At 39.6% G+C, this 27,690-nt stretch overlaps 1 protein-coding gene across 1 annotated transcript in view; it reads right to left on the bottom strand.

Moving 5' to 3' along the window:
• Positions 1 to 27,690, bottom strand: part of LOC138807632 (hepatoma-derived growth factor-related protein 2-like) — an 81,766-nt gene that overhangs the window by 9,363 nt on the left and 44,713 nt on the right. Inside the window, exon 2 of the mRNA XM_069993408.1 lies at positions 8,735 to 8,811. Coding sequence (XP_069849509.1) covers positions 8,735 to 8,811 — 77 coding nt within the window. The remainder of the gene's footprint in view (positions 1 to 8,734; positions 8,812 to 27,690) is intronic.

Here is a 27,690-nt window from a genome sequence, read left to right as displayed (position 1 = left end):
TAAAGTCTGATGAATTCATTTCAATGAACACAATCTCACCAAGACATGAGAAGGCTCTAAGTACTGGCAGAACAAATGTTGGAAAAGTCTTTTTGGGGGGAGTATGTATGCAGATATTTTGGCTTGAACTCAGAGCCTCCCACTATTGCTTAGCTTTTTTACTTAAGGCTACAGTCACTCTACTACAGCCATAGTTCCACTTCCAGCTTGGAACACAAGAGAGCCACACAGACTTTTCTTCCAGGATGGCTTAGAATTTTGATCCTCATATCTCAGGCTGAATAGCTAGGAGTATAGGTGTGAAACACCAGCCACCTAGCTTCTAAAAGATTTTTAGGTTCCATTTCTTTGCAGAACAATAAATGTTTTCTGTTTAGAGGTAGGGATAAAGTAGGCTATATTTTATTCCAAATACTACTGTTTTTTTTCGCTTACAGTACTAAGGATTGCATCCAGGGTCTCACAGAAACAAGTCAAGCACTAAACCACAGAACTACATGTCAATCTGATATACTTTATTAATTCAGTAATGAGTTCCTAGATCCATAACACCATCTCATTTACATAAACTTTTTTTTTGGTACTGATCCTGGGCCTTGAACTCAGAGCCTGGGCACTGTCCCTGAACTTTTGTGCCCAAGGCTACAGCTTTAGACCACTTGAGGCATAGCTCCACTGGTTACTGAAAATGGGATTCTCATGAACTTTTGAGCCCAGACTGGCTAAGAACCTCAATTCTCAGATTTCAACCTCATGTGGCTATTAGAGGCAGGAATCAACAGCACCTGGTCTCATTCAGTTTAATTAAACAGGCTTTTCAGGCCCATAGTTCAAGCCCCATGAACGACAAAAAACAAAAAACAAAACAAAAAAAAACTTCCCCCCCAAACTGGACAAAGCCAGGCTGGGGAGAAAAAAATCACCAAGTCTGAATAAACAGCAAAGAGATGGTCTGAAAGCATGGTTCAAGTGGTAGAGAACCAGCCAAGCAAACGAACCAGGCTCAACGCCTCAAAGCTCAAGCTCAAACTCTAGTACTGTAAAAAACAGAAAGTACCTAATTTAAACATCATTATATACTTCTAATTAAATATGAACAGATTTTCATGTCAGTAATTATTTAATACATTTTGCTAAATGGATCTATCAATCTATTGTTTGAGCACTTTTTCTGTGCCAATAGTGAGGGCTTGAACTCAAGGCAAGGCTTCATACTCTTGCTGTCTTTTTTCTGCTCACAGCTGGTGTTCCATCACTTGAGTCACACACTCCAATCTGCTTTTCTGCTGGTTAATTGGGATTCCCAAGCACTTTTCTTTGGGCTTCAAACCAAGATACTCAGATCTCAGTTCTCCTAAGTAGCCAGGAGGCTGCAATATTTTAAGAGTCTGGGACCAGTGGCTCATGCCTGTAATCTAGCTACTCAGGAGGCTCAGTCTGATGTTGGTTTGAAGCCAGCCAGGCAGAAAATCCAAGGGACTCTCCGATTAACGAGCAAAATCCTGGAAGTGCAGGTGTAGCTCAAGTAGTAGCACACACCAGGCCACTGAAAAAGCCAAGCAAGAGTATAAGACCTTGAATTCAATATTCAGCATCAGCACACACAAAAAAATAAAATAAATATTGTAACAGTAAATATACTGTTCAGTGTTTGATCTTCACAATCAATTCCAAGTATAGGTGGGGTAAAGAATATGCTCAAGACTGATAAGTCAAAAACAAAGCTGATGAACAAAAGAACTGTCCACAGGGATACAATCCCCTAAGATTCCTGAATAGTACATAAATTAGCCCAGAGACCGCACCGCTAATTACCAAGGAACACCTTATGGTGGCTGTGGCTATGGTTTTCTCTTAGAAATGTTCCATTTTCAAATGGCCTACAAAAAGTGTTTTATATGCAAAATGGAAATAGGACATAATCTAATTACATTTTGATAGCAAATACAAAAAAATTGTGAAGCCAGGAACCCATGGATCACACCTGTAATCTAGCTATTCAGGAGGCTGAGATCTGAGGTTCATGGTTAGAACCCAGCTCAAGCAGAAAAGGCCATGAAACACTTATCTGCAATTAACTATCCAAAAGGTAGAAGTGAAACTGTGGCTCAAGTAGCTGAGCACCAGCCTTGTACCAAAAACAAAAACACTAAAGGAAAATGCCTAGGCCCTGAGTTAAAGTGCTGGTACCAGCTCGAGAAAGAGATTAAAGGGAGGAAAGAAGGGAGGAAAGGGAAGAAGGAAAGAAGAGAGGGGAGGGAGAGAGGAAAGGGAGAGAGAAAGGAAGGAATGAAGGAAGGAAAATTGTGAAAGTTCAGAGGAAAAAAAATCAGAACACAACAGGTTTAGAAATTCTAAAATATAAAAATATTATTCTTTCTCTTTAGTGGTTAAATTGTAGAACTTTCCTTTTATTATTTGCTTTTTAAAAGCAATGAGAAAATTAAGCAGTAAATTCCAAATCTAACAGTAAACTTATGTGGATTGAAGTTCTTTTGCAAATATATAGAAAAGCAGTTATGTCTCAGATTTTACCTTTTTACTAAACAGTATGGATGCCCATAAGAAAGCCCACACAAAGTCACCACAAACTTAGAACTTTTTTTTTTTTTTTTGGGGTCCAGTCATAGGGCCTGAACTCTGAGCCTGGGCGCTGCACTTGAGCCATAGTGCCACTTCCGGCTTTTTTCTTTTTGCTTATGTGGTACTAGGGAATCGAACCTAGGGCCTCAGGCATGCAAGGCAAGCACTCTACCACTGAGCCATCTTCCCAGCCCAAACTTAGAACTTTTAAGTCAAACCAAAGGGGCCATAATCAAAATATGAAGGCCTATCAGAGACAAGGACATCAAGATCAAGTCATTTATCTTTGTTAAGTAGTATTTTCTAAACAAAACGTTTCATTTTCAACTTATCAACTCTAACTTGCTGCTTCATTTACCTATTATAAAATCACAAAATATGAAACAAATCTGAAAAAGGATGTTTACTAAAATTTTATAACAAGTCAGGCACGAGTGATTCATACCTGTAATCCTAACATGTTGGGAAGGTAAGTAAAATTTTATAACAAGTCAGGCACGAGTGATTCATACCTGTAATCCTAACATGTTGGGAAGGTAAGAGCTGAGGATCATGAGACTTTTAACTGCCAAAAATTCCGAAGTGGAACTACAGCTCAGATGGTAAAGTACAAGCCATGAGCAAAAAAAAAAAAAAAAAAAAAAAAAAAAAGAGAGAGAGAGAGAGAGAGAGAGAGAGAGAGAGAGAGAGAAATCAGAGACAGTGCCCTAGCCCTGAGTGAAGGCCCAGGCTTGGCTCAATAAATAAATAGATGCTATGACAGTAAAAGGTAGAATGTTGGGGAAAAACGACCGGCAGAAGGAGAAAGGACAAGCTGGGTGCCAGTGGCTACGCCTGTAATCCCAGATCCTCAGGAGGCTGAGATCTGAGGATTACAGTTCAAAGCCAGCCCAGGCCAAAAAGTCTATTGAGACTCTAATCTCCAATAAATCAGCAAAAAATTGGAGTAACACTGTGGCTCCAGTGGCAGAACATTAGCCTTGAGTTGAAGAGCTAAGGGACAGAGCCCAGGCCCAGAGTTCAAGTCCCACAACTGACCCCCCCCCAAAAAAAGGAACATAATTTCAACAATGTACATTATATGCATGTATGAAAATACAACTATGAAATCTCTGTAAATTTACAGTAATTAAAAATTATATGCATATGTGTACACCGTTATATGTTATAGACCGTGATAGACAATTTGCTCCAGGAAAGTTAGAATGAACTTGTGACTTTAAATGAGCATCATTATTCCAAAATACTGTGAAATTTGGGAAATTATGTAATCACTTAATCACAATTAAAAAAAAAAAAGAACCTCGGGGAAGGTAGGGAGGTAAGGATGGTAGGGGGAAAACAATGGAGGGGGTAGCAATGCTCAATAGGAAGTGTACTCGCTCCCTTGCTCATGTAACTGTAACCCTCTGTATAGTATCTTCACAATAAAAAATTAAAAAAAATTATATGCATACTATACACTACATATACTATATAGTATTTTTTAAGTTTCTAAAGTTGAACATTAATAAGAGACAAAAGCAGCAAAGTATGACTAAATTTTCAAGAGTTTGGAGAGTTCGAAGACATTCTCTCAATTAGCAAAACTAGTCAGCAAAATTCAAACTGAGCTGATCTAAACTTAGTAACACTACAATAACAGCCTTAGAAAAAAAATATGCAATGTTACTATTAATTTATAAATCCCAGCAAGTATTGCTCCCAAAACAAGTCTTTCAAAGCCATACAATTCTTACTGGCATTTTATTCAACACATACTTAGCATTAGTCTAAGTAATTATTATTATTATTTTTTAATTGTATTTTATTTTATTTGAGAACATACTGTACAGAGGGGCTACAATTACATGGGCAGGATAATGCATACATTTCTTACCAAGCATTGCAGGCTCCTCCTTTGTTTACCCTTCACTTCCCTTAAGTAATTATTTATGAAAGCACCTTAGCTGTGGCCTAAAGTTCTAAGATAGAAGATATCCCTATTTTACAAATTCAGAAGGACACAAAGGTAAGTAATTTGCTGAAAGTCACATAAAATAGGCAAATGTGACTGCTGTAATCTACTTGTATTAAATCCTGTGTCAAGTGTTACAAAGCAAATTCATCATCAACCCATGACTTTACTCTCCAAGCTTTTGGGAGGTACTGACTTTGCAAATGTAAATGGTATACTTAAAAGAACACTGATAATAGCTGGGCACCAGTGGCTCCTGCCTATAATCCTGGTTACTAAGTAAGCTGAGAGGATGAGAGCTGAGGACCACAATTTGAAGCCAGACCAGCAGGCAAGTCTATAGAACTCTGACCTCCAGAAATGAATCTATGGCTCAAGTGGTAGAGTGCTAACCTTGAATAGAACACCCCAGCCCTCAGTTCAAGCTCTAGGACTAGCAAAAAAACAAAACAAAACAAAAAACACTGAAGATCAAAAACATTAAAGTATACTTTGAAATAAAAATGCCACTAAATTTTTATGAAACAAGTAGTTTTTTTTTTTTTGGGGGGGGAGGTCGTGGGGCTTGAACTCAGAGCTTGGGCGCTGTCCCTCAGCTCTTCAACTCAAGGCTAGAGCTCTACCACTTACGCTACAGTGCCACTTCCAGTTTTTTGGTGGTTTATTGGAGATAAGATTTTCACAGACTTGGGGCTGGGAAGGTGGCTTAGTGGTAGAGCACTTGCCTTGCAATGCATGAGGCCCTGTGTTTGATTCCTGAGCACCACATAAGCAAAAAGAAAAAAAGCCAGAAGTAGCGCTGTGGCTCAATTGGTAGAGCGCTAGCCTTGAGCTGAAGAGCTGAGGAACAGCGCCCAAGCCCAGAGTTCAGGCCCCACGACCTGACCCTCCCCCCCCCAAAAAAAAAGATTTTCATGGACTTGCCTGCCTGGGCTGGCTTTGAACCACGATTCTCAGATCTCAGCCTCCTGAGTAGCTAGGATTACAGGTGTGAGCCACCGGCACCCAGCTTAAAGCAGGTATTTTTAAATTTGAATATATCTTAATTTCCTTTATTTTGGTCAGTCATGGGCCTGAACTCTGGGCCTGGGCGTTGTCCCTCAGCTCTTCAGTTCAAGGCTAGCTACCGTTTGAACCACAGCGCCACTTCCAGCTTTTTTTGCTTAGGTGGTGCTTAAGTGGTGCTGAGGAACCCAGGGCCTCATGCAGGCAAGGACTCTAGCACTGAGCTACCTTCCCAGGCCTTAATTTCTTGATTATTAATAGCCTCGTTTTTTTTCCCCCTTAACCATCTTAATACCTAATTAACCAAGTAATACCTAATCAGTTTAGGTACCCAGTGTAATGCTGTGATTTAAATACAGACTTTGGGCTACATATGCTTCTAAGTGGTAACACTGCTCAGCAAGTTCAAGACCCTAGGTTTAATCTTCAGCATTGAAAATAAAAGTTCTCCATTTTTTAATGTTGGGGAAAGAATAGTCACTTTTAAATTTAAAATAGTAACCTAATGCTGGAGGTTTTAGCTCACTGAAGGAGCACTTGCCTTGTATGAACTAGGACCTCATTGGATCTCCAAGACTGTTAAAAGAAAAAAAAGAAGTAACAATGGTCTACATAAGTGCCCTATAAAACTGTAAGAATGTGTATATATATATACATACGCGTATATGAATATTTTACAAAATGCCTTAAAATCAGAGAAATCAGAAGTAATTTTTTTTTTTTGGGGGGGGAGGGAGGTCTGGTCATGGGGCCTGAACTCTGGACCTGGGTGCTGTCCCTCAGCTCTTCAGCTCAAGGCTAGCACTCTTCCACTTGAGCCACAGCACCATTTCCAGCTTTTTTCTTTTTGATTATGTGGTGATGAGGAATCGAACCCAGGGCCTCGGCCTCATGCATGCAAGGCAAGTGCTCTACCACTGAGCCACCTTTCCAGCCCACTCAGAAAGAATTTTTTAAAGTTACAAAAATAAAAAATTGGAGACTGGGAATGTAGCTTAGTGGTAGAGTGCGTGCCTAGCATGCCATGATGCCTTGGGTTTGATTCCTCAGTACCACATAAAAAAGCAAGAATTAGCGCTGTGGCTCTAGTGACTGTAGGGTGCTAGTCTTAAACAAAAAAGCTAAGGGACAGTGCCCAGGCCCTGAGTTCAAGCCCCAAACTGCCTCCCTTCCCCTCCAAAGAAAATTCAACTAATGCCAGCTACATTTAATACAGTATTTGTAAATTTGGTATGGCTCAGGATCATCCCCAAGGCTTGTTAGATTGTTGAACTCCATAGCTTACAGACTGACTCAGAAAGTCTTGGATAAGCCCTAAGAAATGTTTCTTTAGGGGCTGGGAAGGTGGCTCAGTGGTAGAGCGCTTGCCTTGCATGCATGAGGCCCTGGGTTCAATTCCTCAGCACCACATAAAAAGAAAAAAACCAAAGTGGCACTGTGGCTCAAGTGGTAGAGTGCTAGCCTTGAGCTGAAGAGCTGAGGGACAGCACCCAGGCCCAGAGTTCAGGCCGCTCCCCACAAAAAAGATGCATTGTACTTACAAATTTATCAATTTGTTGAATTGAAATCCCTTTGTACAACTAAAGACAATTTTTTTAAGTTTCAAAAAAATAATAATTTGTGGTATTTTATAATACCACTAACATGAAATGGCCAGAAATGGTGATTCAACCGTGTAGATTAGTGGTTGTTTAGAACTGAAGAGAATGGAATGATCATGAATACAAGAAACTGCTAAAATCTAATGAAATTCATATTAAAATCAACTTAGTGGTATACATTTTGTGTATATTATCACAGCGAAACATAACTGTTGAAAAAATTATGTGAGAGCTAGGATAATGGTACAGCAGTATAATCCTAGTTACTGGAGGGGCAGGTAGGACTGTAGTCCAAGACTAGCCTGAGGCAAAAATACAACTCCCTTTCCAAAAACAACCAGAATTTAAAAGGGCTGAAGGATAACTGATTAGTAAGCAGGAGGCTGAGTTCAAACCTCAGTACCACACATACACATTAATAACTGAAAGCTGGTTGCTAAGAAACATTAAATCAGACATTGTCATTGTAGCCATTTCTAGGAAAATAATTATAATTAGAAGAGGAATACCAAGCTTTGTTTCTCTTCATCCCAAATAAGCAAGCCTAAGCTACAGAAATTATTTTAAGTTCAAAACCAGTCAAATTATATAGTACTTAGAAGGCTACTAAATGATAGGTATATACAAATATAATCATTGGAAACCCATGAGATAGCTCCCAGAAAATCTTATGCATGTAAAAGTAACAGCTCAATTTTCAGCTAATTTTTGAAAAATTAAAATTGTCTCACCAAATCAGTTTGTGCCCATATCCACTAGGGACAGTAGAACAAATCAGAGTGGCTCTACTACCCATAAGCCTCTAGTACACTCAAAGGAACTGTCCAGATTTCATCTGCTCATATTTCGTACAATATAGCCTAAGGCCTAAAGCATAATATAAGATAATCCTTATGGAAATCACTTAGTTGGGCCAGGCACTGGTGGCTCACGCCTGTAATCCTAGCTACTCAGGACGCTGAGATCTAAGGATCGAGGTTCAAAGCCAGCCCAGGCAGGAAACTCCATGAGACTCTTAGCTCCAATAAACCACTAGAAAACCGGAAGTGGCACTGTGGCTTAAGCGGTAGAGTGCCAGCCTTGAGCTGAAGAGCACAGGGACAGAGTTTAGGCCCAGAGTTCAAGCCCCATGACTGACAAAAAAAAAAAAAAAGAAATCACTTAGTTGGGCCAGAGGCATGACTCAATGGTAGAGCACCTGCCTACCAAGTACAGGACACTGAATTCAAATCCCAGAATGGGGGGGGAGGGGGGAAGAAAGTCCATGTAATTTTACTGAACAGAAATATTGAATGTCCTGTAAAAACTTCCCATACAAACTTTCCACCATTCTTTTGCTTCCTTCCCTGATTAAGAAAATTAAACTTTCAATCAAAATTAAACCTACAGTGCCTTTACTATCTAAAAGTAAAAGATACATAGTGCTTCCTCAACACAAAGAGGTAGCTTGAAAATTTATTCTAAAGTTCAAAAATAATTTTAAAGTTTTGTATTTCTTTCCTATTCCTCTTTAAATTAATCTCTACTTTTTCATTTTATGCACAATCCTGAAACTTCTAATTTGCATCTAAAAGCTAACAGGACTTACATCTCATGAGTTCCAAAAAAGAAAATGGGTAGTTTGTTTGTAGGTAGTTTTACAGCTCCATCAGGAACTTCATCTACCTAAAAGAAACATTAAAAAAAAAACTACCATCATTCAGTCATATACACTTCAACACATCTGAATAAGTTGATAACATATTCAAGACAGCTGAAGATATAAAATCAGACATTTTACAGGTTCCAAATCTTATTCCCCACTCTGAAACCTAAGAAGTTCCATAAAACAAAGGTGTCTTTTTCAAATTCACTTTGTTGCAAAACCAAAGCTAATTCAGTCATTTTTTTTATGCAGTCATGTTTCTATAATTTCTCTGCAGAAAGTTATGTGCCATGCTAGCAGTAGCAAAACACATGGAATATGTACCACCATTAACTTCCTCAAATCCCCAAATTCTCAATTCTTTTTTTTTTTTTTTTTTTGTCGGTCGTGGGGCTTGAACTCTGGGCCTGTGCGCTGTCCCTCAGCTCTTCAGCTCAAGGCGAGCGCTCTACCACTTGAGCTACAGCGCCACTTCCGGTTTTCTGGTGGTTTATTGGAGATAGGAGTCTCATGGTCTCTCCTGCCCGGGCTGGCTTTGAACCGCGATCCTCAGATCTCAGCCTCCTGAGTAGCTAGGATTACAGGCGTGAGCCACCAGCACCGGGCTCAAATTCTCAATTCTTAAACTTATCTTAATCCAAGTATTTCACATAAAGAATGTCAAAATCTACATGAAGAAATGCTCAACCTCTGTAGCCATAGAAGAAATGCAAATCAAAAAAACGTTGAGATACCACCTCACCCCATTTAGAATGGCTATAATCAAGACCTCTAATAACAACAGATGCTGGAGGGGATGTGGTCAGAAGAGAACCCTACTGCATAGTTGGTGAGAGTGTAAACTTGTTCAACCACTTTGGAAAGTACTATGGAGATTCCTCAAAAGACTCCATGAAGAGCTCCCCAATGACCCAGCAATCCCACTTTTGGGCATTTACTCAAATGATCACAAACAAGACCATACAAAAGCTACCAGCCCAACTATGTTTATTACAGCATTATTTACCATAGCTAATATATGGAACCAACCGAGATGCCCCTCAGTAGATGAATGGATCAAAAAAATGTGTTATATATAAAATGGAATTCTATGCTTCTATCAGAAAGAATGACACTGCCCCATTTGTTAGGAAATGGAAAGACTTGGAAAAAAATTATATTAGGGGCTGGGAAGGTGGCTCAGGGGTAGAGCGCTTGCCTTGTATGCATGAGGCCCTGGGTTTGATTCCTCAGTACCACATAAGAAAAAAGCTGGAAGTGGCACTGTGGCTCAAGTGGTAGAGCGATAGCCTTAAGCTGAAGAGCTGAGGGACAGCAGCCAGGCCCATCCATAGTTGAGGCCCCACGACCGAACCCAAAAAAAAGAAAAAAAGTAAGTGAAGCAAGCCAGGTGCAAAGAAACATAGGTCCCATTGATTTTCCTTATTTGCTATAACTACTATATATCTGAGACAAGCAGAAAAGGTCAAATAAGATGATATTAAGTGAAATGAACACCAAGCTAAGGAATCAAGTGTTTTTTTTTTCTTTCTTGCTATTGTTTGTAACGTATTTATAAGGTACCACGTGATTTTTTTTGTTTTTTTCTATGTCCCTCCCCCACGGTATAACCCATTTTCACTGTATTTGATGTTGGTATAATTTGGGAAGCAGAAGGGAAAAAATAAGTTGTTTAAACAGGGATACAGGCTGACCCATTGCAACAATGACATGTACAAGATGCTATGTCAAAAAACAAACTTTAAGGGCTAGGAAGGTGGCTCAGTGGTAGAGCACTTGCCTTGCATGCGTGAGGCCTGGGTTCGATTCCTCAGCACCACATAAGCAAAAAGAAAAAAGCCGGAAGTGGCACTGTGGCTCAAGTGGTAGAGCGCTAGGCTTGAGCTGAAGAGCTGAGGGACAGTGCCCAGGCCCAGAGTTCAGGCCCCATGACCAGACCCCCCCCCCAAAAAAAGAAAAACGAACTTTACAATTTGGGGGGGGGTGTAAGTTGTATAGGTGGGAGGGAAGGGATGGTCGGGGGAAAACAAAGGAGGAAGCAATAATGCTTGATAAGAAATGTACTTATTACTTTGCTCATGTGATTGTAACCCCTCTGTACAGTATCTTCATAATAAAAAATTATTTTAAAAAAAAGAATGTCAATCTACTTCACAATTCTAAATGACATTCTAGAAAGCATAAACAGAGTAATGTAAAAGCTGACATTAACAAAAGTTTAAAGCAACACTTCCCACTCTGAAATGTATAATGAAAACATACTTCAATTGTATGGCTGAATCACATGGGGTTACCTGTTCCTTTATTAGTTTTCAATCTTTCAAGCCACCAAGCACTAGTATGTTCCAAGAGTTAAATAACATTTCTATTTGAAATTTCAAAAACATGGGGTTGGAGTTGTGGTTCAGGTGGTAGAGCACCAAGCCAATGAGCAAAAGTATCAGATTACCAGGGTCTGAGTCCCAATCTCAGAGAGGAGGACAAATACAAAACATTTTAATTAGAAAACAAGTTGACTGCAAATACAAGAGCTGACCCTAGTATCTATCTGTATAAGCATTACAGAATAGAAAATCTGGACTCATAATCTATAATAATGAGGGTTTCAGACAATAACAGAATAATCATCCAATAGTTCTAAGAACCTTAATTTCTCTACTTGTCCCCTCCATCCTTATACTATTATGTTGGTTCATATGCTTCTTTCTGCTAGTAAACAGCTTTAAGAGTTTGTTCAAACGCTTACTACGTGTAGGCAAATATTTTAAGTTATTTTCAAAAGTACTGCTAATAGGAAGAGGTGGCAAAGTTCCAAAACAGAAATGTACTCATTACTTATGAAATGGTAACCCCTGTACAAAACACTTTAATAATAACAAAATCTTATTTTTAAACTACCACTAGTGCCGGTGACAGTGGCCTGTAATCCTAGCTACTCAGGAGGCTGAGGATCGAGGTTCAAAGCCAGCCCAGGCAGGAAAGTCGGTGAGACTCTTATCTCAGATAAAATCACTAGAAAACTGGAAGTGGCGCTATAGCTCAAGTGGCAGAGTGCTCGCCTTGAGCTCAAGAGCACAGGGACAAGAAGCTTGCAATGTTTCAAAGTCAAAGCATATACAAAAGAGTTAAACAGATTTTCCTAAAGGGAACTGCTAGCTTAAAATACCAAAGGATTATTATATTAAGGATTATTCTAGTAAGACTCTACTGAAAAAGTAGACTAGGGGAAAAAAGGAAACAAACTGAAATTGATAAAGACCTGGAAGGAGAAGGGATCAAGGCACATTGGAAAAGTCCATCAAGCCACATACTGCAGATTTGGGCACACTACTGTACACATTGTTTTCATGAAAATATATAAATATAAAACAAAATCAATGAACAAAGTGATCTTTGTTGTTTTTTTTTTTTTGGGTCCGGTCGTGGGGCCTGAACTCTGGGCCTGGGCGCTGTCCCCCAGCTCTTCAGCTCAAGGCTAGTGCTCTACCACTTGAGCCACAGCACCACTTCTGGTTTTTTTCTTTGTGCTTATGTGGTGCTGAGGAATCGAACCCAGGGTCTCATGCATGCAAGGCAAACGCTCTACCACTGAGCCACCTTCCCAGACCCCAAAGTGATCTTTTAATACTTGGGAAATACTTAGCTTCTCACTCCATGATTCTCTATCTAATGGGTATTCCCCCACCTCCTCTTCCTAGGTACCATAACTAGAACTGTGATTTATTTTTAAGAACTGTCTTTTTAAAGAAAATTAAGTATCAAATAGTTTGAAAATAAAACAACTTTGGAACATCACAGTTATATTTTGAAAAAAGGGTTTTGACTGTACCTAATTAATAGATCTCAATATTCCTGGGTTCTGAGGACCTGAATCCCACCATAAATTGATTAAAAAAAAAAAAGAAAAAGAAAAAGACCTTTCCCTGAACTAAATTCAGAAAGTCTCATGAACTGCAATTTGTAATCCTTTTGTAAGCAAAAAGTGTAAAACAACTTCATCATAGCTGACACTCAAGAATTGATCATCTGCATTAGATTCCATTGGTATTTTGTATCTTACTCAAAAAATTAAAGAAATGGTAATGGTTCACTAAATTTTAAACATACAAACTCCTACTTGGGTCATTTCACCTACAATGGAACCACTCCCTAGCTTGTTTTCCACCAGCAGATCATTCTGTTTAACTCTTTCTGAAATGACTCAGGCCAAAAATCCTATCTGGAAAGGCTCAGCTTCATCTTCCAGTGGCGCCTATTTACAATCTTTCTTGGCAGTTGTAAACTACTTAGAAGTAGACATCATCTTATGCATTGCCTATACTTGGCAGATAATCAATTTTTCTACCAAATATTTAAATGGATGAGAAGAAGCAGGTGATGAACCCTGATGGAAAGATAAGGCATAGAAGGTCGGAGTGCTTGTCTATAATCCCAGCTATCATAGAGGTGAAGGTAGAAGGATCAGGAATTGGAAGCCAGCCTAGGCAACTCAGTGAGACCCTGTATTAAAGAATATAGATGGTTGCCCGGACTCACGCCTGTAATCCTAGCTACTCAGGAGGCTGAGATCTGAGGATCGTGGTCCAAAGCCAGCCCAGGCTGGCAAGTCCGTGAAACTCTTACCTCAAATAAACCACCAGAAAACTGGAAGTGGCACTGCAGCTCAAGTGGAGTGGTAGAGCTCTAACCTTGAGCTGAAGAGCTGAGGGACAGTGCCCAGGCCCAGAGTTCAAGCCCCATGACCGACCAAAAAAAAAAAAAAAAAAAAAAAGGTATATAGAGGATTAAGAATATAGCTCAGTGATAGAGCTCTACGTTCAATTCTCAGGAACAAAGACACATGCATGAGGATATTTTATCTTTATGAATTTTTCATGTACTAAGATGTTAACCCTTTCAAAGCACTGATTTTTCTTTTAGGACAAATACATTCATTTTAATGAAAATATTTTGCATTGTATTGGCTCAAGTGGTAGAACACTGACCTAATACATGCACTGAGTTCAAACCCCAGTCCTGTACTACCCCAAAATTAACGACAATCCCTTCCTTTATATTTTAATATAATTATTCATCTTAATACACAATAGTACTAACATACCTTACACTTTGTGATTTTATAATTATATAATTATATATTCTATATATAATATATATTATATATAATACGTATAGACATTTCATGTGATGTTTTAAATCTGATGTAAACATAGTGAGAATTAGCAAAAATATAGGGAAATATAATAAAAATAAAGAACATTAGTGAACAAATGCAACAGTGGTATTCACTATGTTGAAAAGTGAACTATATAACTTGTGAGTGAGGACAGGATGGAAAAACAGAGAGAGGGAAGAGGTGACATTGTCCAAAAGAAATATCCTCTTGGGGGGCTGGGAAGGTGGCTCAGTGGTAGAGTGCTTGCCTCGCATGCATGAGTCCCTGGATTCAATTCCTCAACACCACATAAACAGAAAAAATTGGAAGTGGCACTGTGGCTTAAGTGGTAGAGTGCTAGCCTTGAGCTGAAGAGCTGAGGGACAGAGTTCAAGCCCCACAATGAACAACAACAAAAAAGTACTCTTTTCCTAACTTATTGTAACTGTAATTCCTCTGTACCTCACCTTTATAATAATAATAATAAGTTTTTGTAAGAATAGTAATCAAAGATCCAGTTCAGTCAGAGGCGTGATAAAGTCAGTGTAAGTTTTCCACCGTGAATATCAAAAAGCAATCAGAACCTGGGTGCCTATAATGCTAGCTTCTCAGCAGACTGAGTGTTGGAAATCTCCATTGGAAGGTACCCAGAGCAGGAAATCCTGTGAGACTCTATCTCCAATTAACCAGTGACATGTAGGAAGTGGAGCTGTGGCTAAATTGGTACAGCACTAGCGTTGAACAAAAATAGTAAAGGGAGATGCCCAGGCCCTAAATTTAAGCCCCAGGACCAGTTATACCCCCAAAAACACAAAAAAACAATGAGGGCTTTGACCAGTAGGTTAAAAAAAAATTTTTTTAAATGGGGCAGGGAGGGATGTAGTTGTGGAGATGGGAGGGAAGGGATGGCAGGGAAAAAACAAAGGAGGAGGTAACAATGTTTGATAAGAAATGTACTCATGCCTGGCACTGATGTTTCACTCCTGTAATCTAGCTACTCAGCAGGCTAGATCTGAAGGTTGAGGTTCAAAGCCAGCTGGAGCAGGAAAGTTTGTGAGACTCTTATCTGCAATAAACCACTAGAAAATCAGAAGTGGCGCTGTGGCTCAAGTGGTAGAGCGTTATCCTTGAGCTGAAGAGCTGAGGGATAGTGATGAAGCCTGAATTTCAAGCCCCATGACCAAAAAAAAAAAAAAAAAAAAAAAAAAAGCATGTAATTCTTTTGTTATATATGTTGTTATCTCTAGTGTCAGCTGTGCATTTCTCCTATAGAAACTGAGATTTGAGTAAGTTTTTTTGGGGGGTCAGGTCATGGGGCCTGAACTCTGGGCTTGGGCACTGTCCCTCAGCTCTTCAGCTCAAGGCTAGCGCTCTACCACTTGAGTCACAGCGCCACTTCCAGGTTTTTTCTTTTTCTTTTTTTGCTTATGTGGTGCTGAGGAATCGAACCGAGGGCCTCAGGCATGCAAGGCAAGTGCTCTACCACTGAGCCAACTTCCTAGCCCTTGAGTAAGTTTTTAATGGCAGCAGTGCAGGTGGATTTTGGAAATACTCATAAGTCAGCTCCTTCTTGTAGTCATGAATAAATCTTTGAGCAGTAGAAGGCTAGTTACTTCAAAGAGGAGGGATGGGTAAAAATTATTTTGGAGATACTTGGGGTTCACAATTTTTAGGTTTATGTAATTCTGAAAGCTCTCAACCAAGGTCCTTTATTTCCTAATTATCTCCAAATTGAAACTTTTTAGGAGAAACTTGGTTAGACTCACCATTAAAGATAATTCAGTGTTCAGCATAATTAGAGTCTGGTTCTTGAACTTGTATGTTCTAGGGCTACAGGATATAAGAGATTCTTTAAAAGCCACCATGGAAATTCTCTGAGTTTTCTGAGTATCTTCTAGTACTGAGGCTTGAAATTAGAGCTTCTCACTCTTCTTTGGCTTGCTTGCTCATAGCTGGACACTCTGCTACTTAAGCCTCACCTTTAATTCTGGCTTTTTGCCGGTTAATTGAAGACTTTTCCTTCAAGTTTCAGCCTCCTGAGTAGCTAGGACTATAGATTTAAGTTACTAGTACCTGACTTTTTGTCTGTCTTGAGCTGTGTTCCTGAATCCCTGAGATTGTTTTTGCAAATTGTTTAGTAATATTTAGTCTTTTGGCAAAGATAATGCAATAATGGTGAGTTGCTTTTCTACTTCATTTTCTAACTGTTTGGTTTCAAATGGCACTTCATCTTAAACAGCTTTGCATGATAATTTAATTATCTGTGGTCCTGCTGTGTATTGTGGATTACTAGTGGATTACTTGCTGCAGGATCTTCACTATAGTTAGACTTACCTAAATTAGCCCCCCAATGTCAGAAACCCATCTTGAGACCATTTCTGATTCCAAGATGTGAGTATTATTATTGAAGTTTGATCACAAAAATGGAAGCTGAATCAATTAACTTCATTGGAGACATCAGTAGAGCGTATTGATATAAAGATCCAAAGAAACACAGTAGACATTAAAGTAACCTATAAAGCCAGAATTATTTGGAGAGATCAAGGAATAGAGAAGGAACAACTATTTAGAATTATTTACAACCTGAAAAAAAAGGGAGAATGCCTGTGTATAGAAAATGAAAACGATCTGGATGGATTTGAACCAAACAAGGAAAAAAACTAACACAAAAGAGGATCCAGTGCTAACTACTTTAGTATTATGAAAGGTGAGGGAATGGGCAGGGAGTAATGGAATGAAGCTGGAACAAAATATTAGAGTTACCTTAAATTTATAAATAAGGTGATTTTTTTTCTTTTTAAATTTTTGTCTATTGCGGGGCATGAACTCAGGGCCTGGGTGCTGTCCCTGAGCATTTTTTTTCTCAAGGCTAGCACTCTACCTCTGAGTCACAGCAACACTTCTGTTTTTTTGAGTGGTTAATTGGAGATAAGTGTCTCAGGGACGTTTCTGCCCCTGCTGGCTTTGAACCATGATCCTTAGCTAGGATTACAGGTGTGAGCCACTGGGGCCTGGCTGTTTCTCTTCTTACATGCTAATGGACATTTGTAAATTACTATGTCATATGGTTTTTTCTTTCTCCTTCCCCACTTTTTTGCCCTTGTGGTGAATATTGAACTCAGGATCTTGTGTATACTATGCTCTGTCACTGATCCATACCTCCAAACCTCATTATTTATTTGTTTGTTTTTGTTGGCTGTGGGGCCTGAACTGGCACTGTCCCTCAGCTCTTCTGCTCAAGTCTAGTGCTCTACCACTTGAGCCACAGCCCCACTTCCAACTTTTTCTGCTTATGTGGTGCTGAGAAATCAAACCCAGGGCCTCATGCATGCAAAGCAAGCACTCTACTACTGAGCCACCTTCCCAGCCCCACTCACTGGTTCTTTATTTGTGAAGAAAGAATGTAGTTTCTGCCACATACATATTAATAGCAGCTAGTAGTAATTTCTGATGTGTCTTTCAGAAGTCCCTTTGTCTTTTCTTTCCTTGTTTGATTTTGACCCTAGGGCTTGAACTTAGGGTTAGGCACTGTCCCTGAGACATTTTACTCAAGGTTAGTAGTCTACAACTTGAGCCACAACCCCACTACTGGCTTTTTTGGTAGTTAATTGAAAATAAGAAACTCTTGGGCTTTCTTGCCTAGACTGGCTTCAAACCATGATCTATAGATCTCAGCTTCCTGAGTAGCTAGGATTATAGGCATGAACTACTTTCACACAGCCTTTTGTCTTTTCTTTATTTGATAGATATATAGACCACAGTCTGATATAGTAAGCAGTTTAACTGGATTTTGTGAGGTACTCTTATAAAACTGAACCTATATACCTTCTGTAGAATTTAATTCCTTGACTCAGTAGTTCAGTAACATTTGGTTTGTATCTTTCACAGTGCTTACCACATAAGTATTTAATATGAATCATTGATTAAATCATATGATTTTAGAATTAGAAAAAGGACCTTTTAAATCATCTAGTTCTCTCTGACCTATTTCATAATTGTTAATGGAGGATCATATATTAGTAGTTTGTTATGATTTTTGCAGAGTTGCCACTTTTTTTAGGGGAGGGGGTCAGTCGTGGGGCCTGAACTCTGGGCCTGGGCGTTGTCCCTCAGCTCTTCAGCTCAAGGCTAGCGCTCTACTACTTGAGCCATAGTGCCACTTCCAGCTTTTTTCTTTTTGCTTATGTGGTGCTGAGGAATCGAAACCAGGGCCTCATGCATGCAAGGCAAGCCCTCTACCACTGAGCCACCTTCCCAGACCCAAGAGTTGCCACTTTTATTACTATATGTTTTGCCACTGATGTCATAATCAACAAAAAATAATATAGACAATGTTTAATAAATTGTACTTTTAGCCAGGTGTTGTCTGTAATCCTAGCTACTCAGGAGGCTGAGATCTAAGGGATGTGGTTCAAATCCAGCCCAGGCAGGAAAGTCTGTGAGACTCTTATCTCCAATGAACCACCAGAAAACCAGAAGTGGCGCTATGGCTCAAATGGTAGAGCACTAGCCTTCAGCTGAAGTGCTGAGGGACAGCACCCAGACCCAGAGTTCAAGCCCTATGACCACCCCCCACCCACACAAACAAAATTGTACTTTGATGCAGTTTTCTTTGTGATTATGTTTATAGAATAGAAGTAGAGAAAATAAGTTTTGTGGGTTTTTTTGTTGGTCGTGGAGCTTGAACCTTGGGCTTGGGCGCTGTCCTTGCGCTCTTCAGTTCAAGGTGAGTACTCTACTGCTTGAGCCACAGCGCCACTTCCAGCTTTCTAGTGATTTATTGGAGATAAGAGTCTCATGGACTTTCCTGCCTGGGCTGGCTTTGAACCGTGATCCTCAGATCTCAGCCTCCTGAGTAGCTAGGATTACAGGTGTGAGCCACCGGCGCCTGGCTGAGAAAATAAGTTTTAATTACTTATGTTTCATGTTCTTTAAGTACTTACTTATCATTAAAAGGCATGATTTTTCTTTATTTGTATAACAATTCATATGAGAGTTTAAATGTTTTTGGCTAAGCTTGCTAGTTTACTTGTATTCTGCTACTTGAGCCTTACCTCTAGCCAAGCTTTTTGCTACTTATTTTGCTACTTATTTTGGAAAGGGAAGTCTCATGGACTTTGCTGGGCTGGCTTTGAGCCTTTGTCTTCTGCATAAAGTAGCTCTGGGTTACTAGGATTACAGGCATGAACTATAGGTGCCTGGCTTTACGAGTTGTTGTTTTTTTCTCCCTCTAAAGCAAGGAACTACTGAATATCATTTGATACAATAATATTTCTAGTGTTTCAGAAAATACAAATTTGTGAATTCTTACAAATGTATGGAATCAAGTTTTTCTAAGAAGTTTAAATGGTTAAGTACATGATATCACTATCTTAGAAACATGTTTTAATGTTATCTGTTAAGCTTACAAATTTGTTTTTACTTGTCAAGCTATGAGAGCCAGATTGCCAAGCTGCGGTCTGAGGTTGAAAAAGGCGAAGCATTACGACAAAGTCTGGAATATGATCTGGCTGTTGCTAGAAAGGAAACTGGCCTTGGAAGATGAGCTGCTGAAGAGCAATTAGCTGAAGCCCACAGGATCCAAGAAAAACTTCATGGTAAGAATATTGTTATTTTGGGGCTGGGAAGGTGGCTCAGTGGTACAGCGTTTGCCTTGTACTCATGAGGCCTTGAGTTCAATTCCTTAGCACACCACATAACCAGAAAAAAAGGGCCAGAAGTGGCGCTATGGCTCAAGTGGTAGAGTGCCTGCCTTGAGCTGAAGAGCTGACAGCGCTCAGGCCCAGAATTCAGGCCCATGACCGGACCACCCCCACCCCCCCAAAAAAAGAATATTGTTATTTGTTTTAATGTTTAGGGCTGTAACATTATTCTAGAGCATTGCTTGATGTGTAAATTTGTGTAGGATCAAAGGGAGGGTTTGGTTCATTGATGGACTTTGCTGAGTGTGCATAAAATCTGGCAATTCTGTGAATACTTACTTACTTTAGATTCTTTAAAAAAAATTTTATGATGTTGAGGATCCAATCCAGGGCCTTGTGTGTGCTAATTAATTATTCATCCTCCTTCAAAATGTATTTCAAGGGCTGGGAAGGTGGCTCAGTGGTGAAGCGCTTGCCTTGCATGCATGAGGCCGTGGGTTTGATTCCTCAGCACCACATAAGCAAAAAAGAAAAAAGCTAGAAGTGGTACTGTGGCTCAAGTGGTAGAGCACTAGCCTTGAGCTGAAGATCTGAGAGACAGCGTCCAGGCCCAGAGTTCAGGCCCCACGACCTGACCAAAAAAAAAACAAAAACAAAAAAATGTATTTCAAAATTACTTTTGCTTCCTACTACTACCATTGTTAAAGAAGGTCTTCCAAGAGTACAAAGATACCCTGGATTCTAAGGCATATTGGAAAAGACTGGAGCAGATAAATTAGATCAGTCAAAGCATTGCAAAAGTACTTAGAAGGACCAAGAGACATACAAGTCTTCTCAGACACAGTCAAAAGATTAAACCTACAGATGTAGGGATAGATGAGGAAGAAGAAATAAAAACTAAAGGCTTTGAAAACCTATTCAACAAAATAATAGCAGAAAATGTTTGAGAAATAGAGTATCATCCTTGTGCTGGAGGCCTACCATACTCCAAACAGGCAAGATTAGAAAAGAAATGCTCCTAGATACAGTATAGTAAGCTATCTAAATATACAGAATATCGAAAATGTCAAAAGAGAGGAAGCAAGTAACTTACTATCACAAGCTCCTTGTAAAAACAGCAGATTTCTCAACACAGATAACTAAATGCAAGGAGGACTTGGAAAGACATTATTCCAGACCCAAAAGACAACTGTCAACCCAGACTATTTTACATAGTGAAGCTATCCATAAAAATTGGTTGAGAAATAACAACATTCCACAAAAAACAAAAACTACTGGAATTTATGGCTTTCAAACTAGCACCACAAAAGGTAGTTAGGGAAAAATTACCCGCAGAAGAAGCAAACATCACAAAAAAACAAAATGCCAGGAAACATGGCATACTTCTCTCAATACTGACATTGAATGTTAAAGATCTTAGTTCTTTAGTCAAAAGACATACACTAGTCAGGTTCTGGTGTCTCACATCTGTAATCCTAGTTACTCAGGAGGCTGAGATTTGAGGATCGTGGTTCAAAGCAAGCCTGGGCAAGAAAGTCTATTAGACTCTTGCCACCAATTAACCATTAGAAACCTGGAAGTGGAGTGGTAGCTCAAAGTAGTAGAGCACTAGCCTTGAGCAAAAAGAGCTCAGAGAAAATGCCCAGGATGCGAGTTCAACCCCCATGACTAAAAAATCGAAAGATGCGAGTTCAACCCCCATGACTGAAAAATCGAACAAACAAAACCCTCAAAAAACATAATGGATACTTAGATCAAAAAACAATACCTAAAACAAGACCTAACTCTTTGTTGCCTATAAGAAACACATGGCTTGGGGTAAAAGAATGGGAAAAAAGACCTTCCAAGCAAATGGACTTCAAAAGTGTTCAGCATTAGCCATATTTATATCTGATACTATAGATTGCAAGCTAAAAATTAGTCTGAAGAAACAAAGTCGCTTCATATTAATGAAGGTAATGATCCATGAAGAAAAATTATGATTGTTAATATATATGCACAAAATAGCTCACACTCAGATTTATTAAATATTTCTGAACTTATAAACTTTGGTAAATAATAATGAGAGACTTCAGTATTTCACTTTCACAGATAGGTTATCCATACAAAAACATCAGTAAAGAAATCCTAGAATGGCAGCATTAAATGGCAGTGTAGACAAAATGAAATCATCAGACATCTATAGATGTTACAACACAATACACATTCTTCTTGGCAGCTCATAAGACTTTCTAGAATATATAGGAAGTCTGAGAAAATATAAGAAAATTGAAATATTCTATCAGACCAAAATGGAATTAAACTAGATCTCAACAGAAAAAAGATACTACAAACAGTATTCAAACATAGACATCAAACATAATACCAAACGTCAAATTATCTTGAAGAACCAGGGTAAGCTGGGCGCTGGTGGCTCATGCCTGTAATCCTAGCTACTCAGAAGGCTGAGATCTGAGTATCATGGTTCAAAGCCAGCCTGGGCAGGAAAGTCCATGAGACTCGTATCTCCAATAAAACCACTCGAAAACGGAAGTGGCACTGTGGCTTAAGCAGTAGAGCGCTTGCCTTGAGCTGAAGAGCGCAGGGACAGCGCCCAGGCCCCCCCATGACTGACCCAAAAAAAAAAAAAAAAAAAAAAAAAAGAATCATGGTAACAAAAACATGGTATTGGCACTGTATGTATGTATACTTTACAGGAAATCATGTCATTTACAGGAAAGTGAATGCAATTGGAGGACATTTGTTCAGAAAACAAAATATCACCTTTTTAGTTATATGAAAACTATATATATTGGCAAGAACAAAATATCCTAAATTTCTAAAATTCTATATTTTCATACTGTTAGACCAAAAAGGCTATAGGTTCTTATCTTTTAAAAATATGCACACATAAGTGCTTTGCTTTTTGTTTGCTTTGTTTTTTTGTTGTGCTGGGAATAAAACTCAGTTGCTTGGCAAGCACCATCTATCTATGTATCTATCTATGTATCTATCTATGTATCTATCTATGTATGTATGTATGTATCTATCTATCTATCTATTTGTCAGTTGTGGGGCTTGAACTCTAGGTCTGGGTGCTGTCCCTGAACTCTTCAGCTCAAGGCTAGCACTGTATCATTTGAGCCATTGTACCACTTCTGGTTTTCTGGTGGTTTTATTGGAGATAAGAGTTTCATGGCCTTTCTTGTCCGGGCTTGCTTTGATTGGTGATCCTCAGATCTCAGCCTCCTGAGTAGCTACCAGTGCCCGGCTAGGCAAGCACTATCCCTCTTTTCTTTTTAATTCTGATCAGAGATCTCAAACTGCTTTTCATAAATAAATAAATAAATAAATAAATAAATAAATAAATAAATAAATAAATAAATAAATCACAAACTGCTTTTCATAAATAAATAGCATACACATTACTATACTGCTGAACCAAATTACAAAAGAGACTCAGAGACAAAGGTATAGTAGAGGGTGCATAATTTTTTTTTAAGGATATGACAATAAAGTGTCTTTTTATTCTCTTCCTCTGAAAACTTGCATGGAGAAATTAAACCAAGGAAAGAAAAGTAATAAAATTTATAGGCCTCAGGGGTCTCAAAGGAAAAACAGAATAAAATCAGGTATCCACTAATATGCTCAGACATTGCACACTTATTGGTCCTGAATCAAAAATTAAGAATGGTTTCTAAAGGGATGGGGAAAACATCCCCTACCCTTTACAAATTTAAATAGAGGGCAGCAGACATGCTTTACACTCCAAAACTATGGTAGCAGTCATTCTCAATGTGATCAAGGTAAATGTAGAATGGAGATGTTCTAAACACAGCTATGATTCTGCAAATCTTAAAACACACTAAAACCATGATTACATTGAAGGAAAATGCACAAATAGGGATTTTGAGGGTTTTTTTTTCATTTGAAGGTAATCTTAATGCTATTAAATTCACAAATATGCTAATTTAAATACCCAATCCTATGTATCTAAAACACACAATGCATACATGCAAGTATCTATTCTCTCCACATGTCAGCGCCCATTCTTATCATGGTTTGGAAATGAGAACAGATTCCCCTTAAACTGCAAGTCAGTAGGTGTTTCTTTACAGTTAACTTTAGCAAAATTCATACAAAATAGTAATTAACAATGATCTTTACTTGTTAACTCACAAGGAAACACCTTCAAAACTGCATTTTGTTAAAGTTTCTGTACTAAAATGTAGAAAAACTGAACTACACAAATATTGAAAAATTAAAAATTCCTTAATTTTTTATTCCTGGTACCACTACCACAATTCACAGGGCAATATAGCTGATGTAATGAAAAGACAAAGACAAAGCTACAACAGATAAAAGACCTCAGGAATATACATCTAATTGACACGACGTTGCATTAATCAATAGCTGCACTTTTTGCAAACTGTGGCTATGACAGTCCTGAACAAGAAGGGTTTCCTGTTTAAGCTGCAGTAACTTTTCTGACTATGGATCATCGTTCCTTCTGTGGCAGATTTTTACAGTTCCTCTAAGGCATTTGGGACGACTGTCTCAAAGTAAACTGCAGCTTTCCTGACAACTCCTCGCTCTCTCTCTCCTGCTAAGAACTGTAGCCTTTTTTTCTGTTGTTTTAAAACCTTCTACTACCATATCCACCACTTCCACCACCAGATCCATAACCACCACACTTCCACCAAAACTGTCCCCTTTCATGGGTCCATAATTTGATTGCTGTTGTCCACTGTAATTTCCAAAATCATTATAGTTACCACCACCAAAATTTCCTCCTTCATTGTAACCATCATATCCTCCTCCACCACCCCCATATCCTCCACCTTGGTTTCCATAACCTGGTCCACCACCACCATAGCCTCCTCTACTACTATAACCAGGACGGCCACCATAGTTGCCACCATCACCTCCAAATCCATTGTATCCACCATCACCTCCTCCATAGCTACCTCTGCTGCCACCACCTCCACCATCATAGCCTCCTCTTCCACCAAAGTTTCCATCACATCCAAAATTATCTCCACCACCTCCAAAGTTTCCTCCACGACCCATAATGTTGCCAGATCCACCTCTACGACCTCTTTGTGATCCAGAAGACTGCATCTCTTGTTTAGAAAGGGCCTTTTTCACTTCACAATTATGCCCATTAATAGTGTGGTATTTCTGAACAACAATTTTATCAACTGTATCATGATCATCAAAAGTTACAAAGGCAAATCCTCTCTTTTTTCCACTCTGCCGGTCTTCCATAACTTCTATGGTTTCAATCTTGCCATATTTTTCAAAGTAGTCTCTCAAATTATATTCTTCTGTATCTTCTTTAATACCACCAACAAAAATTTTCTTCACTGTTAGATGGGCTCCTGGCTTCACAGAATCCTCTCTAGAAACCTCTCTCTTTGGTTCCACAACACGCCCATCAACCTTGTGGGGTCTAGCACACATGGCTGCATCCACCTCTTCAACACAAGAGTAAGTCACAAAACCGAAGCCCCTGGAACGTTTTGTCTGAGGATCTCTCATTACCACACAATCTGTGAGTGTGCCCCATTTCTCAGAATGTTCTCTTAAACTATCATCTGTAGTTTTGAAGCTCAGACCACTAATAAACAACTTCCGCAGCTGCTCTGGTTCCTTTGGATCATGGCCCTCCTCCCCCCAGTGACAGGAGCGACAGCCAGAGTCAGGCTGGGGGCGACCCGGGCGGCGGTTTTACCTCCATTTTGAGACCGGACTGGCCTCTTCCAACTCGAGTTCAATATGGGACCGAGAGGAAGAGGCCAAGGGTGCATAATTTTGAAACATATTTTGGAAGGGTATAAATTTGATTGAAAGAGATGGCTTGCAGCTATGAAAATTGAACAAGGAAGCATGTTGAAATTGTTTTGGGATGGTAGGAAGGGGAGAAGGGGGAAAGGAAATTGATATAAGGGGTGAGATTGATTGGGACATATTTTAAACATGTCTGGAAATATAGCAGGTGTGAGCAACTGGTGCCCTGCTCCTTTTTATTTGTATATGAAATTACTCTCCCTTCAAGAATGCTGATACAGTTAATTCCCCTCATTAGAAAATAAAGTTCTAGCTTTCTTTGTTTGTATGAGCTTTCTTCTTTTATGTATGTGTGGTACCAGGGTTTGAGCCTAGGGCGTAAGGTTTGCAAAGTGGTGCTCTATGGCTTAAGCCACAACCCAGCACTGAGGCATGTAACTTTAAAGACATTTTTACATGTAGCTATTACAGCCTTGACACTGAAGACTTTACCTGCTCAAGGAGAGTTCCCCATTAGACCTCCCTTGTACTGGATCCTCTTTATACATTCATGTTCCGTAGAAATACCAGTAGAGTGCCCCTGAATTGTCTTCCCCTAGAGCTTCTACACGGAGACTGTCTGCATCCAGACCCTTGGCAGAAAAGGAAGGAGGGTTGGGGAAAACAATGAACTAAATAAATGGAAGAAAACTTCAATACACGAACTTATCACCTGTTTCAAAATGCCAAGTACAGGATATCATTTTTCCATCTGGGCAGATAAAACACAGAATGGGATGGGGGTACCTTCTTCGAAGAACAAGATATAGAAATACTTGAAATGTTCCCTACCCCAACCACGGCTCCCACCCCTCCAAAAACGGAGAATTCCAATGAATGGTCTGACTACCTGGCTTAGATTTACTTTATATGTACACAAAAGGTAGTGGGTAGGATAAGATGTTCTAAGGCTCTGTCCCATGTAATCCACTATGGCAGCTCAGTCAGAACCCACAGCAACATTCTGCTCCAGCTGAGACTCCCAATTTACCCCAGGGCCTGACCTAGGCTGGAGTCCTGAATGAAGACTACTTCTAAATGACATGACCAAGAAAGGACTAGAAGTCATCACCAGGTCTAATCCTGTATGATCCGGACACCTGCCAGCCGGGCATCCGTGGCTCATGTCTGTCATCCCAGCTACTCAGGAGGCTGAGGTCTGAGGATCATGACTCAAAGCCTGCCCAGGCAGGAAAGGCCATGAGCCTTTTTATCTCCAATTCATGATTTTATCTCCAATTCATGACCAAAAAGCCAGAAGTGGAACTGTGGCTCAAGTAGTAAAGCATTAACCTTGAGCAAAACAAAAACAAAACAAAAAAGGCTCAGGGACAATGTCCAGGCCCTAGTTCAAATTCCTACCACCCCCCCCCCCCAAAAGATCCAAGAGCTCTTACGTCTAACTAACCACTAAAAGATAGAAGCAGCACTGTGGCTCAAGTGGTAGAGCACTAGCCTTTAGCAAAAAAGCTTAGGGACAGTGTCTAGGCTCTGATTTCAAAGCTCCATTCTCAACTACTGGGTTTTTACTGTGCTAGAGAAAGGGCTTTCAGGGAAGCACCTTGAGTAGATCGAAGACATCATCTGCATCTAGCCGGTAATCACAGAGGCGGTGCAGAATCTCCACACGGGTACGAAGAGGCAGGTCTTGGAAACTGGCTTCTCTCAGGGGGTTGGGTTTCCCCTCCTCAAGCTCCCAGCAGTAGTTGATAATGTCTTCCAGGTAGCTGTGGAATGTCTGAGGCCTATCCATAAGGCCCAGACAAAAATACATGAATGTACACAAAGCTGTGGCTTGAGAGCTGACAAACTTATCAATGGCAACAAGGAGGATCTGACGGTCTTGGCTGCTTTATGTATTAGACCAACTACATGAAGTTCCAAAGAAGATAAACGTGTCCTAAGAGCTCCCCACAGAGAACTCTTAAAACACAGGCAGCAGCACACGCAAGTCAACAGCAAACTACGAAGTGGAGACAACTGTCTAATCTTTTGCTCATCCTATTTATTTATTTATGCATGCATGCGTGCATGCGTACATGTGTACATGCCAGGCCTGGGGATTGAACTCAGGGCCTGGGCATGGTCCCTGAATTCTTCTGCTCAAGGCTAGTGCTCTACCACTTGAGCCACAGTGCCATTTCTGGTCTTTTCTGTGTATGTGGTACTCAGGAATTCAAATGCATGCTAGGCAAGCACTCTACAACTGAGCCACATTCCCAGCCTCCAAATACTCTTAAAGATCCATTTTCTCTTTACTTTCCTATTCAAAATATTAGGAAAGACCACTGGTT

Source organism: Dipodomys merriami, unplaced genomic scaffold (genome assembly GCF_024711535.1).
Source record: "Dipodomys merriami isolate MVZ:Mamm:240054 unplaced genomic scaffold, mDipMer1.0.p SCAF_1017, whole genome shotgun sequence".
In the NCBI taxonomy this organism is placed as follows: domain Eukaryota; kingdom Metazoa; phylum Chordata; class Mammalia; order Rodentia; family Heteromyidae; genus Dipodomys; species Dipodomys merriami.
The sequence above is the reverse complement of the archived record's forward strand: the minus strand, read 5'-3'. Positions and strand labels throughout refer to the sequence as shown.